The sequence below is a fragment of the Otolemur garnettii genome, unplaced genomic scaffold, assembly GCF_000181295.1.
Source record: "Otolemur garnettii isolate 467f Iridium unplaced genomic scaffold, OtoGar3 scaffold00198, whole genome shotgun sequence".
NCBI classification, from domain to species: domain Eukaryota; kingdom Metazoa; phylum Chordata; class Mammalia; order Primates; family Galagidae; genus Otolemur; species Otolemur garnettii.
Genome location: NW_003852593.1, coordinates 1093204 through 1107059, shown reverse-complemented (window position 1 = coordinate 1107059; position 13856 = coordinate 1093204). Strand labels below are relative to the sequence as shown.

Below are 13856 nucleotides of genomic sequence, written 5' to 3'. Positions count from 1 at the left end.
TATGAATAAAAACACAGTGAAATTTCCCGACAGAAACTTTTTCCTTTGGAAATGTGTCCCCCATACAAGTCATCTGAGGTTGCCCGATCTCAGACTTTTTTCTCATAATCTGGACAGATTTTTTTCTTTGTACTTCCAGCTCTCACATCTGTCAGGAGGGTGAGCAGAGCAAGTCATGTTAAGATACCTGATATGAGTTGTACTCAACATGCCTTCTAAACATTGCCCCAAGTCCAAAGGCAGCTATTAATTTGAGGAAATCTATCCTTCTACTCCAGGTGCCTAGTCAAGTTAAAGTTAGCAATGCTAGGTCAGACCAAACACTACTGGTCAATTCACAACACTGAGGATTTCCAATTTTTTTTTTTTTGAGACAGAGCCTCAAGCTGTCCCCCTGGGTAGAGTGCCGTGGCATTACAGCTCACAGCAACCTCCAACTCCTGGGCTCAAGCGAGTCTCCTGCCTCAGCCTCCCAAGTAGCTGGGACCACAGGCGCCCGCCACAGTGCCCGGCTATTTTTTGGTTGCAGCCATCATTGTTGTTTGGCCGGTCCGGGCTGGGGATTCGAACCCGCCACCTTAGGTGTACGTGGCTGGCGCCTTAGCCGGTTGAGCCACAGGCGCCGAGTCAGGATTTCCAATTTTGAAACAAACTTCAGACACACCTATTAAAGATCATTTAAATGCAAAAGAGAGAGAGAGAAAGGATCATGAACTGAACGTGCTGTCAAGTGCACAGATTCTGAAAAATGTACTTGAAAATGCCCCATCTCCAAAGTACCAGGGAAGTACTGCCCAACAGTTACCTTTCACTCCAGAAGACAGGTCCCTGTACTCATCCCCCACCTTGCCCACATGCCTGAGACCAGGGCAAGTAGACAGGATGCTGGGGGGGGGGCCAGTGCAGAAGGACTATGGACGAAGTAAAGGTAAAAGCACTTGGGACAGTGGTTGCATATCAGAAGTACTCTATTCACATTAAGAATCATATGTGCTAAGGCTCTACAGGGTTGTGAAAACCAGACTAGACGGGACACTACTGCTTTTCTTTATCATGTGCTATTTCCTCAACTACTACTGAATAAAAAATCTTTCTACCTAGCTACTTAATGGAACACTGGAATTTCAAATGTCCAGGATCACACTTTTTTTAGGGACATTATTTATACACATATTTCAAAGCAACATATTTTAGTACGATTGCTAACCACAAGAAATATTAAGGATGTGTTTCCTGGTAACCGCAAACTATAACGACTACAGGTGAATTTTACCTAGTTCACTGCTGAACACTTTGGTCACTGAACAACCCCATCTGATGGCAGGTGCAGAAGAGTGCAAACACTTCCCTGAACTGCAAATACTCCTTTAAAGAAATAAGATAGAAGATGGGGTATCCACATATTTGTACTTTAATATGTGAGGTTTATTTTCCATTCTTCAAAATAAAACAATTAAAACAACATTTAATTTAGATCCGTAAAAGACAGTTTTACTCAAAAGCTACAACATGCCTTGTCTGGCAGAATTATTACTGAATAAATATAAATTCAAATATAAAGTTCAAAGTCTATTTTCAGACTGGGAAAAAGTTAACTGGGCGTCCAAGATGGTTGAGGTAGCTGTCACCACATCATACACTCAAAGCATTCTGCTCTGTTACATGCATGAGTGGCACTGCTAGACAGAATACCCCTTGCTTCTCTGGACCTATGGGCCTTGGTCAGTTTCACTCCTCTCCAGGTCCTTTGATACATGCTGGGAATATGCTTGGCATTTGCAGCCCTGTGGCAACCTCTACGTGAAGTCAGCAGCCCTGTGGCAACCTCTATGTGAAGCTGAGCCTTGGTTTCCATGCTGTCCTGGCTCTGCTGTGCCCCCCAGGCCTGTGCAGCCTGCTTAGTGTTCCCACTGAGTAAATAATAACGTGAATTACTAATAAACTAAATGAATCCATAAATCTATTTTCAACGTCTTTAATGAATTCTTTAACTTCTTCATGAAGTATAATATGTATCTCTAATGGACTTTCATGTCAACTCATTAGTTACATCTTAAATAATAAGCCTTACAGGTGAGAATCATTTTTAATACATAATTTTGTCCAATCTAAACTTCAAGAATTACTCAAAGCATTTGGATGTTTGTTTTCTTGATAGCACAGAATCAGCAATTTCTGTTAACATCTAAGGATGGTAAGAACTTGCTTTCTCAATGGGATTCTGTGAGAAAAGCAAACCTCACTCCTTGGTGCCACCCCAGGGAGAACTAAGAAGACTGCTCCTGTGTCCTGTCTGCATTCTTCTGTAGGGAAACCATGGCTCCAAAAGTCCCAGGACATGTTCTGACAGGCCACGCAAACCCAGACACGATTACCTTCCGAAGACTGTGCTTGTCTGTCCTGAGTCTTTTCCTGGGCGCATCCTCAACTTCAATATCATCTGTAGGGTTCTGTGTCCTCTTTGTGTGGTTTCTTTTTTTCCCATTTAAGTTACCTTGAAATAGAGAGTGGGGGAAATTTTCATGAAAAATACTCCAAATGAAAGCTGCCTTCCAAAGCACTGAAAAGCTACCCAGGACATTCAGTGTATAAACACAGCCCACGATAGATCCCTGTAACTTTATAGATTTCCAGGGCTTACTTCTTACAGATTAACTCTCAACTGATCTATCTAATCTACATGTTTTTACATTGGGGTATTTGCTATAATTACAGTTCAATGTATTATAGCCTTAAGTCAAAGTACAGGGTGGACATAAAGTTCATGTGGAATTTAAACAGTTTGACATCAGCTCGGCACCTATAGCTCAAGCAGCTAGGGCGCCAGCCACACACACTGGAGCTGGCAGGTTTGAATCCAGCCCAGGCCTGCCAAACAACAGTGACAACTACAACCAAAAAAACCCCCCAAAAAACAGCCGGGCATTGTGGCGGGTGCCTGTAGTCCCAGGTACTTGGGAAGCTAAGATAAGAGAATCACTTAAGCCCAAGAGTTGAAGGTTGCTGTGAGCTGTGACACCACGGCACTCTTTCCAGGGCGACAGCTTGAGACTCTGTCTCAAAATAAAATAAAATAAAATAGTTTGACATAGCAAATTGCACATGAACTTTATGGACACTCTGTATAACACATTGTTTTTAAAATAAATATCTTGCTAACATTTAAAGGCATAAGCAATTTAAACTGAACTCTAAAAATAAATATACGGGCAGTGCCTGTGGCTCAAGAGTGGGGCGCCAGCCCCATATACCCAGGGTGGCAGATTTGAACCTGGTCCCGGCCAAACTGCAACAACAACAACAACAACAAAAATATATACAACTTGCCATCATTTATACAATTCCTTAAAGAATCATTTTGAGTAGCAGCACTATATTTGTATCTGCAAGTTAAGGGCTCTTTACAAACGTGCTTGCCTTTGCCGTGAATTAGGTATTTGCAGGAATACCAACTAATCAAGACCCAAAGTGTCCCAATAATGACGTGGAAAGATATCAAGAGAAAAGTGCAGATTCTAGGAAGGTGATGAATTTCAACACACCAGTGTTTATTTTTATTTATTTATTTTGAGACAGTCTCACTTTGTCACCCCTAGTAGAGTGCTGTGGTATCACAGCTCATAGAAACCTCAAACTCTTGGGCTTAAACGATTCTCTTGCCTCAGCCTCCCAAGCAGCTGAGACTATAGGCGCCCGCCACAACGCCTGGCTATTTTTTTGGTTGCAGTTGTCATTGTTGTTTAGCAGGCCCAGGCCAGGCTCGAACTCGCCAGCCTCAGTGCATGTGGCCGATGCCCTACTCACTGAGCTACAGGCGCTGAGCCACCAATGTTTATTTTAACCACAAACCCAGTATTTTCATTGACTACTTTACAAAGGTCTAGGGCTTTTCATTAACAGACTGTTCAGATATCTTAGACAAAGACACTGTTGTCCCAAAGCCTCACTATTACTGAGACAGAACAAACCAACCCAAAAGTGCTAAGCCTCAAGGCACCCAGCAGAGGCCTGGGTGGAGGTACGAGCGCCCTTGTCCTGGGCCCCAACACGAGCAAAGCCTCACCGTGGATCTGGGCCAGAGGTTGCTGCTAGAGGAGAACCAGGCAAGCAGAGAGCTGGGCTGCAAGCAGCCCTCAACACGCTCTGCTCCTATGCCATATAGGCAGTGTCAGGAGAGGCCCAGAGTGGGGGATGGTGAGATCCACTCAGCCAATGCCCGAGCATGAGCACCAAACACCCCAAGAAGTCTGACTCCCCAGAACCCTCCCTCAGCACCTGCTCATTAACCCAGACACCTGCCAGTGGCAACATCAACTTGTGGCCTCATCTTCCCACAGGTGAGGTGAATTCTCAGCTCTCCACATAAGCACATCCCAAGTACCTCTCCCTCTATATAAAATGAGGCAGCAGCTGTTCTTACAGAAATAAGCAGCATGGCCATCTGTCTGAATTTCTAACACTAAGGCGATGTGTTAAGTGACACACAACCATGGCACACAGCCCAGTCACCCTTCTCATTTTGTAAGCTCTCAAGCCAACAGGCCAGGAACTGCCCCTGTGCTAAGGCAATGCACAGAGACTGGCAGGGCAGCTCTGAGCAGTGTGAGAAGGGCAGCTTCACTGGCAGGCACAGGCCTCAAGTCTGACCCTGCCTCTTCCCCCACCTCCACTGCCCCATCACACCTCACATGACCCACTGGCAGCAGTGATGGCAGTGCCTGACCCACAGGTCAAACAGAGGGTCATACAGAGCAGCTCTCACAACCAGCAGGGTAAAAGCAGACAGCAGAAGTTGCTTTTACTGTGACCACAGGCACCCTGGCTGCTGGCCCAAACACCATGGGTCAGAGCTGGGGAGATGGACACGCGTTCCTACAGTTCCAAGACTAGAGCTCAGTCTACTACACTGCATATGTTGCACCTAAGTAGTAAAGGACACGAGCACAGCCTTAGGTTTACCGGAATCTTCTTCAGATGGGGCAGAGGTCACTGGGGCAAACTTGGTGTTATAGCGTGCTTTCTGTTTCTCATTGAGCATATTCCACTGGGATCCAAGCAATTCTTCAATCTCTTCACCTGAAGCATCTGGGTGCTCAGCAACCACCTGTGAACACAGGAAAGGGGTGTAGAAAGGAGTTTAAATACACAAAACTCAGTTTGGTTTGGTTTTGCATCAGATCAAATGCATGGCCCTTCAGATCTTAGTGTGTGGTATTTTTATTCCCTCATCATGAAACTATGTCCTATAAAGCCTTCAAAGAACAATAGTAGGCCTGGCGCCCGTAACACAGTGGTTAAGGCACTGGCCACATACACCAGGGCTGGTAGGTTTAAACCTGGCCTGGGCCTGCTAAACAAAAATGACAACAACAACAACAAAAACAACAAAAATAGCTGGGTGCTGTGGCAGGCACCTGTAGTCCAGCTACTTGGGAGGCTGAGGCAAGAGAATCACTTAAGCCCAAGAGTTTGAGGTTGCTATGAGCTGTGATGCCACAGCACTCTACTGAGGGCAACACAGTGGAGAGTCTGTCTCAAAAAAAAAAAAAAAAGAACATTTAATTGATGATGTGACTCACTGAAAAATCAGAAATGAAAAGAGTGCCAGTAAAAACAATGCAACCATATTTATGTAAATGTAGAAAATGATAAACACAGAAAGAGAAAAATATATACTTTTCCAAAATAATTAAATCATTTGTAAGACATAGTTTCTAGGCATCCTTGAAAAACCAACTGTAGTGTGAGTCCTACAGAAGAGCCCCTCTGAGCATGGAGGTGAGGCTCAAGCTGGCTCTCCCCACTGGCCACAGTGCCCACCTTCCAGGCATGAGCCCTGGGTGGGCATTAAAAGTTGTACACCTGGTGGTGTATGCCCCGATCTGTGATAGGCCAAGCTCACACACGGAAACAACCACTGCACCATCAAGAGACAGGGCTTCCCTGGCCTTCCAGGCATACTGGGGCTGCTGGGCTCAGCCCTTGGGAGTATGCTAGAAACAGGCTCCCAAGCCCTGCTTAAGCCCCTGCTCAAGCCCTGCACAGGAATCTGCATTTTCACAAGGTCTCCAGGAGATTCATGAGCCCATGAAGTTCCCAACACTCCAGGAGATTCATGAGCCCATGAAGGTCCCAACACTGGGCCTTCAGCCTTGGCTGCACATGGTGACAACCTAGGAGTTTAAACACCTATGGTCTTGGTGACAACCCAGGAGTTTAAACACCTATGATGCTTGGGTCCCACCCAAGACCAACCCAATCCAGCGGGCCTGGCACAACTGCTTTAAAAATTTCTCATGGGCTGCTAATGTGGCCCCAAATTTGAAAGCCACAGGTACTAAGAGCAGGGGAGAGGCTCGACACCTATGGTTCAAGTGGCTAAGGCGCCAGCCATATAAGATGTAAGATATAAGAATCCAGCCCAGGCCTGCCAAACAATAATGATGGCTGCGACCAAAAAATAGCTGGGCGTTGTGGCGGGCACCTATAGTCCCAGCTACTTGGGAGGTGAAGGCAGGAGAATCGCTTGAGCCCAGGAGTTGCAGGTTGCTGTGAGCTGTGATGTCACAGCACTCTACCCAGGGCAACAGCTAGAGGCTCTGTCTCAAAAATAAATAAATAAATCAAATAAGAGCAGGGGTGAGGGTCCAAATCTGACCCAACCTGTTTCTGTGCAACCCATGAGCTAAGAATAGTTTTTATACTTTTAAATGTTTGAAAAAATTCAGAAGACGGGTGTGGTGTCTCATGTCCTATAATCCTAGCACTCTGGGAGGCTGAGGTGGGTGGATAGCTTGAGCTCACAAGTTCAAGACCAGCCTGAGCAAAAGTGAGACCCCATCTCTACTAAAAATAGAAAAAAAAAAAAATAGAGGCAAGGGGATCACTTAAGCCTGAGTTGGAGGTTGCTGTGAGCTATGATGCCATAGCACTCTACCCAGGGTGACAGCTTGAGACTCAAAAAAGATAATAAATCAGAAGAATATTTCATGATATGAAAAAATTAAAGGCAATTTAAATATCAGTATCCTAGACGTATCACAAGAATGGAAAAGCACGTAGCCAATGTACTCAATACTAATATGAAGCCAGTAGATGATCTAATACATACCAACACAAGAGAAAAACCCCTGCCTGCTTCACTGGCAGCCACAGGCCTTAAGTCTGACCCTGCCTTCCCCCCACCCCTGCTGTCCCATCACATCTCACATGACCCATTGGAGAGGGAAGGGAAAGGAAGGAGGGAGGGAAGGGGAAGGAAAGGGAAGGAGAGGATTGGTATACTCCCACCGAATGGGCACAATGTAATGGTATGTGGCACATCTCCTGGGTGTGGAACACAACTACAACAGGGACTCTACCTAACAAATAACAAACATTGTAACCTAATTATTCCCTCGCATTCATCTGAAATTTTTCAAAAAAGAGAGAAAACAAAAGCAAATATCTGCATCCATGAACAAAGCTGTATTGGAGCACAGTGCCACATGTTTGTTTCTGTGCTATCTGTAGCTGTTTCCTGGCTCTGGCAACTGAGTTGAGCAAACACCTCACTGCTCAACTTGAACAGGACAGACACCTCACTGCCCACAAGGTCCTGAAAACAGACTGCCCACTGGCTGAGAGCACTGGCCAGCATACTCTGGAACCATACCCAGCCAGATAACAGCTCACTCTCAGCAGCTGTGCGAACGTGGGCAAGTGAAGGTGTTGTCTCCACCTTTCCTCTGGGAAGCAGGGGCAGCAACATGCCACCTGGCATGGTACACAATCAGAGTTAACGTCACTGGTCACCACCACCACTCACCCAGGGGTGTTCAACCTACAGCCCATGGAGCCACATGTAGATTATTTGAGGACTGTTTTGCTTATCTGAGGTGTTAGATATCACAAAAAGTATGCATAGACTCTTTTCTTTTGCTTATCAGCTGTTGTTAGCATTTGTGTATTTAACGTGTAGCCCAAGACAACTCTTCTTCCAATGTGCAGCCAATACAGGTAACTTCTGGCCCAAAACTCAAACCCCTCCTCACAAAGCAGTCACACAGACAGCTTCTAGTGGCCTCCCCTGCCACCTGCACAAGTCAGGTGACCACCCCTCCAGCCTTCTTTCTGCTGTTGCTATACCCCTGCCTGGACACCAACACCACTTGCCCACCGCTGCTCCAGACAAGGGCAAATCCCACCTGCAGTCCCCCCAGCCTGTCTGTGGCCTCCTGCCACCAGGATATCTTTTTTTTTTTTTTTTTTGAGACGGAGCCTCAAGCTATCCCCCTGGGTAGAGTGCCATGGCATCACAGCTCATAGCAACCTCCAACTCCTGGGCTCAAGCGAGTCTCCTGCCTCAGCCTCCCAAGTAACTGGGACTACAGGCGCCCGCCACAATGCCCAGCCATTTTTTGGTTGCAGCCATCATTGTTGTTTGGCGGGCCCGGGCTGGGGATTCGAACCCGTCATCTTAGGTGTATGTGGCTGGCGCCCTAGCTGCTTGAGCCACAGGCACCGAGCCACCACTAGGATATCTTTTGCAGTTCCAGCTCTGCTTCTGACCCCAGCACTCACTATTGTTCTCCTAGGAGGGTATGTTCCCACCTGCCCCTGACTGGGCATTTCTAGCCCCTGTCACTCCCCTCCTAAACCTATGGGGCTCTGTCCTGCCTATTGTACCCACTGCCGAGCTCGCCAAGCATCAAGGGCCACCTCAAACTGTCATCCGGCGAAGATTCCTGAACAGGGCTTCAGATCCACAGGGATCCTTTCCCAGGCACCCCACATGCAGCACATTTCTTTGTAGCCTGCTAATCTCATTCGGCCACTGCCCCCAATTAGTATGAGTGATAGTATCTACAGCTTAAATGCTACTTCTCAAGTTGTAAACGCTATTAGTACAGAATTAGGACAGGTTAAAGAAGCAATCTTAGAAAATGAGGCTACACTAGACTACTTATTACTGATTCATAACCATAGAGGCTAAGATTTCAAAGATGTGTTATTTTGTCAGAGGATGATGATTAATTTTAAAAATATAAACTATTAATAATACAATCTAAGAGAACGCAAAGAAAAAGATTTTTTTAACACTTAAGTACTGGTTCCCGGACACTGGCTGGCCACACACAATAATAACCGTGTTGGGAGTAGGGAGGTCCTCCTGTTAGCCCTCCTCACATGTTACTGTGTATGTTGCTGTGTATAAAACAAGCTTGCTTTCCTGTTTACTCACTGTGTTGGTTTTAAACTAAAGTGCCTTATAGCTGGGTGCCATGGCTGTAGCTGTAATCCTAACACTCTGGGAGGCTAAGGCAAGAAGATCACTTGAGCTTAGAAGTTGAAGACCAGTCTGAGCAAGAGAAAGACCCCATCTCTACTAAAAGGAAAAAAGAAAACTTAGCTGAGCATCATTGTTCATGCCTGTAGTCCCAGGTACTTGGTAGGCTGAGGGAAGAAGATCACTTGAGCCCAGAAGTGTGAGGCTACAGTGAGCTAGGCTGATGCTACAGCACTCTAGCCTGGATGACAGAGTGAGACACTGTCTCAACAATGACAAAAATGCCTTATAATCCCAAAGTTAATACTTAAACACAGCCATTATTTCTATGTCAAAAAAATTGGGGATCCATAAATATAAACCTGTAAACGATAACAGCAGGAAGTTAAAGTGGCCAATGACCATTACGTATCAGGCACAGCTGGACAGGCCCATGCACCACTATCTGGAGCTGTTTATTCATGTATAAAACTTTGTTACAGATAAAATTAGGAAACTGGACACTCCAAAGACCCTGGTGTCAGTAAAAGACCAAGTGCACAAAGTACATGGAGTGGTGACAACTGTAAATTCAGTCTAGAGAGAAATCTCTGAATATGCAACCACACCAAGATAGATGTTGTGTAATCTTGTAACCTATGAGAAAAAAATCTGTTTACTATATACTATGATGATTAATAACACTGTTGATGCTTACTTCTACTGTAAGAGTATAAAAGTGACAAAGAGAATCAGGAAAACACAACAGCCTTGAGGAGATATCCTCACTGTTCTTCAAAATTGCTGGCTTTTGGGGCAGCGCCTGTGGCTCAAAGTAGTAAGGCACCAGCCCCATATGCCGGAGGTGGCAAGTTCAAACCCGGCCCCGGCCAAAAACTGCCAAAAAAAAAAATTTGCTGGCTTTTCTGTAAATAAAAACAAAATTATTAATCTCTTCACCCACTTAGGTGACATGAACACTATAAAAAAAAAAGGCTTTTAAGCCCTAGACTTTAACTCATTCAAGTAATAGCTAAAATAACCAAAAATGGAAACCTAATTCTTCTGGTTCTTTAAAAGGAATTGAGTCTATGTACTTAATAGATTGTATATTTTATGAAAATGATTAAGAAAATTATTTAAATGCTTTAATCATATTACTTTTTAAATATCATGGAAATACGTCTTCAACATACTGTATCTTGCTGTGTATAACGCTCTCCCATGTTTTTAGTCCAAACTTTCAAGAAAAATAAATCTTTCACTTTAATTCTTTTTTTTTTTTTCCCTGAGACAGAGCCTTAAGCTGTCCCCCTGGGTACAGTGCTGTGGCATCACAGCTCACAGCAACCTCCAACTCCTGGGCTCAAGCGAGTCTCCTGCCTCAGCCTTCCAAGCAGCTGGGACCACAGGCACCCACCACAATGCCTGGCTATTTTTTGGTTGAGCTGTCATTGTTGTTTGGTGGGCCCCGGGCTGGATTCGAACCTGCCACCTTAGGTGTATGTGGCTGGCGCCTTAACCACTTGAGCCACAGGCACCGAGCCCATTTTAGTTCTTTAAAGGAGGGTAGAATTGGCCTCATGGTGGCACCTCCTCTCTTGAGAGGCATGAGGTTCAATGCTAACTGCTATGGAAGAAGCTGGGAGTGAGTCCAAGAGGTAGGTGAGAATAGTCTGGATAACCGGAGCTATCCCCTCCCAGCCTGCCCTCATCCCCATGTCCTCTCATTTCCTATCCCACCTCTGTCCACTGGTGGGAATGTGGCCACGGACAGTCCGCTGTGAACCCAGAGGGTTTACTGCCTGGGAACTTGGTGTTTGGGTCCAGGACTGGCCCTGTCTATTCTGGGTTCCTGACGGTAGATCCTTGCCCTTTCTGGGCTGCCTCGGCTCTCGCTCAGCTGGTCCCACTCTGAGGCCCCCAGGATACCCTGTTCAGGAAGATGTCATACACCCCAGTGAAGTACCCTGCATTTACATTTCTGTTTAGTGACTAGACCATGACTTCTTTGAGCCATGTAGACCCTGGGCACTCAGTAACATCAAAATAAACACCACCAGCCTTCCCCAAACTTGGAAGTCCTACAAATCACCCAGGGGATTAAACTTATCACACCCAAATACACTAAATCACCTCTCTAAGAGAAAGAGCTGGGTACCTGTTCTCTTAACAGGCATCTTACTATGCTCGGTGCCCGTAGCACAGTGGTTACGGCACCAGACACATGCACCAAGGCTGGTGGGTTCAAGCCCAGCATGGGCCAGCTAAACAACCTTGACAACTGCAACAAAAAAATAGCTGGGCATTGTGGTGGGTGCCTATCGTCCCAGCTAGTTGGGAGGCTGAGGCAAGAAACTCCCTTGAGCCCAAGAGTTTGAGGTTACAGTGAGCTGTGACGCCACAGCACTCTACCGAGGGTGACATAGTGAAACTTTGTCTCAAAAAAAAAAAAAAAAAAAACAGGCATCTTAGATGATTCTTCCCACTGGCAACTTTGGGAAATTATACCCACTGAACACCTTGGGGGTTCAGACAAGTCATAGGCTCAAAAGTACAATCTAAGGGCTCAGGTACCCCCTAGTTTTTGTGCTTTACTACCAGATGCCATCACAGACAGAAACTTCATGGGGACTGAGGCCCAAGGTCTCCCAGACCCTTACTCAGGGAAGATCCCTGAGCACGGGGTCCTGGGGGCCTCAGAATAAGGCCAGTTGCATAAGAGATGAGGGAGACCAGAAAAAGGAGGGGTTTACTATCAGGAGCCCAGGCCCCTCACACCAACTTCCTGGGCAATAAGCCCCCCAGGTTCCCACCAAGGGACAGAGATGGGAATAGGAAATGAAAGGATGTGGGGGCAAGGGTGGGTCAGGAGAGGATAGTTGAGGGCTGCTGGGTGTTCAGATCATCCCCAGACCACTCTCACCTACCACCTGGGCTTGCTCCCAGCTTCTCTACAACAGCTGGCTCCATGCCTTGCACCTCTCAAGAGAGAAGGAGGCACCACTGTACAGCCACTTTTGTCCTCCTTTTGCCAAGGTCCTGACGCTAATGGTTACATTGCCATCAGCAGCATACCTGCTTCCAAAGTCCCAGCAGCAGAGGTGGTGGCACTTGGCATAATTGCCTGGGTAGGCTGAGGCTCCTGTAGCTGTGGTGAGTGCCCAGTAAGGAGGCAAGAGAGGGTAGTGTGAAGAGGGCACAATTACCACATACCATAATTACCATATGGAAATCGTTATTGCTTTCTAGAGTTACACTTTTAATGCATAAGCATAAATAAAAGAATTTAAAACATTTATATGATACGGAATTAGTACTACCCACTTATAATGTACATCCTTATTTTTCCCTCAAAAATTTGGGCCAAAAAGTAGACGTTATTGTACATGCGAATTTAGTACTCAATACTAGTAAATACAATTCTATGAAAGAGCACACTCCATAATGGAGGAAGCTTCAGAAAAGCCAGCTGGAGAAACGCTAACCCAGAGTCAGATGTTAAGGAAAAGACTGAGGTTCCCAGAAAGAGCAGACCTCCTTCTACTCCCCCTTCTGAAACCCCTTTCCCACTGTTCCTGGTATCTTCTCACCCGCATTGGGAGGAACACTTTAGTAAACCCAGTTCAAAGGCAAATTATTTTGCCCAAGGGTCAAGATGGCTATTCTCTAAGGGTACTTATCAGACCTACAATCTATGCAATGCTCACTATGGACTGTTGACAGTGAGAAACAGGTGCAGAGCGATGAAGTGATGCTCTGCAAGGGCAAAAAACCTGTGGCATGAAACCCACTAACTTGGATGGAGCACTGACCTCATCCCTGTGCTTTTGACAGAAGACCAAAAACTGGGATGCTGCATCTCCCTTCCTGCTTCGTGGAGTGGAGGCCGTGGTCTTCTTCCTCCCAGGAGGAGACCCTACTCCTCTTTTGGGGTCTGCCTCTGCCATCTTTTGGGGAGAGTTCCTTCCTGTGCCAGGATCACTCTCCTGATTTTCAGCAGACCCAGACAGTTTGGTTCTCCGCCTTCTCTTCACAGGAATGGCCTCTTCTCGCACAAACTTGGGGTTTTCGGCAGTTTCCTCACTGACTTCTGAAGCTCCTGCCATTTCTCCTGAAAACTCCACAGCAATGCCAGCCTCCTTCGCCACTTGAGGGTTGAGATGAAGCTGGTCCCCCACATAGACAAATGTGAACTTGGCCTTCCGTTCCTCTACCGACATGCTCGCAGCCTCTTCTGCTTGAACAATGCCCATTTCCCACTGGGCCCTCAGTTTCCCTGAAATAGGTTTCAAGAGCTAAAAAGAAAAACACAAGACATTATAAGTCTGTTATATAAACATAAAAGTTAATTCATTTTAAAAAAGCATACTTTCACAATTTCAGATAAATTTAGGAATCAAAAACTATAAAACACAATTAATTTAGAAGGTTTCAGACAGAATTCAGTCCAACATAACTTTTTTTTTAAAGACAGAGTTGGCTCTGCGCCTATAGCTCAAGTGGCTAAGGCGCCAGCCACATACACCTAAGGTGGTGGGTTCGAATCCAGCCCAGACCCGCCAAACAACAATAATGCAAGACGGCCCCCTCTGTAAGGAATGACTCC

At 45.9% G+C, this 13856-nt stretch overlaps 1 protein-coding gene across 1 annotated transcript in view; it reads right to left on the bottom strand.

The window, feature by feature from the left end:
- Window positions 1-13856, bottom strand: part of NSD2 (nuclear receptor binding SET domain protein 2) — a 115263-nt gene that overhangs the window by 49594 nt on the left and 51813 nt on the right. The window contains 3 exon segments of the mRNA XM_003801124.3: window positions 2376-2494; window positions 4960-5104; window positions 13063-13545. Of these exon segments, the coding sequence (XP_003801172.1) occupies window positions 2376-2494; window positions 4960-5104; window positions 13063-13545 (747 nt within the window).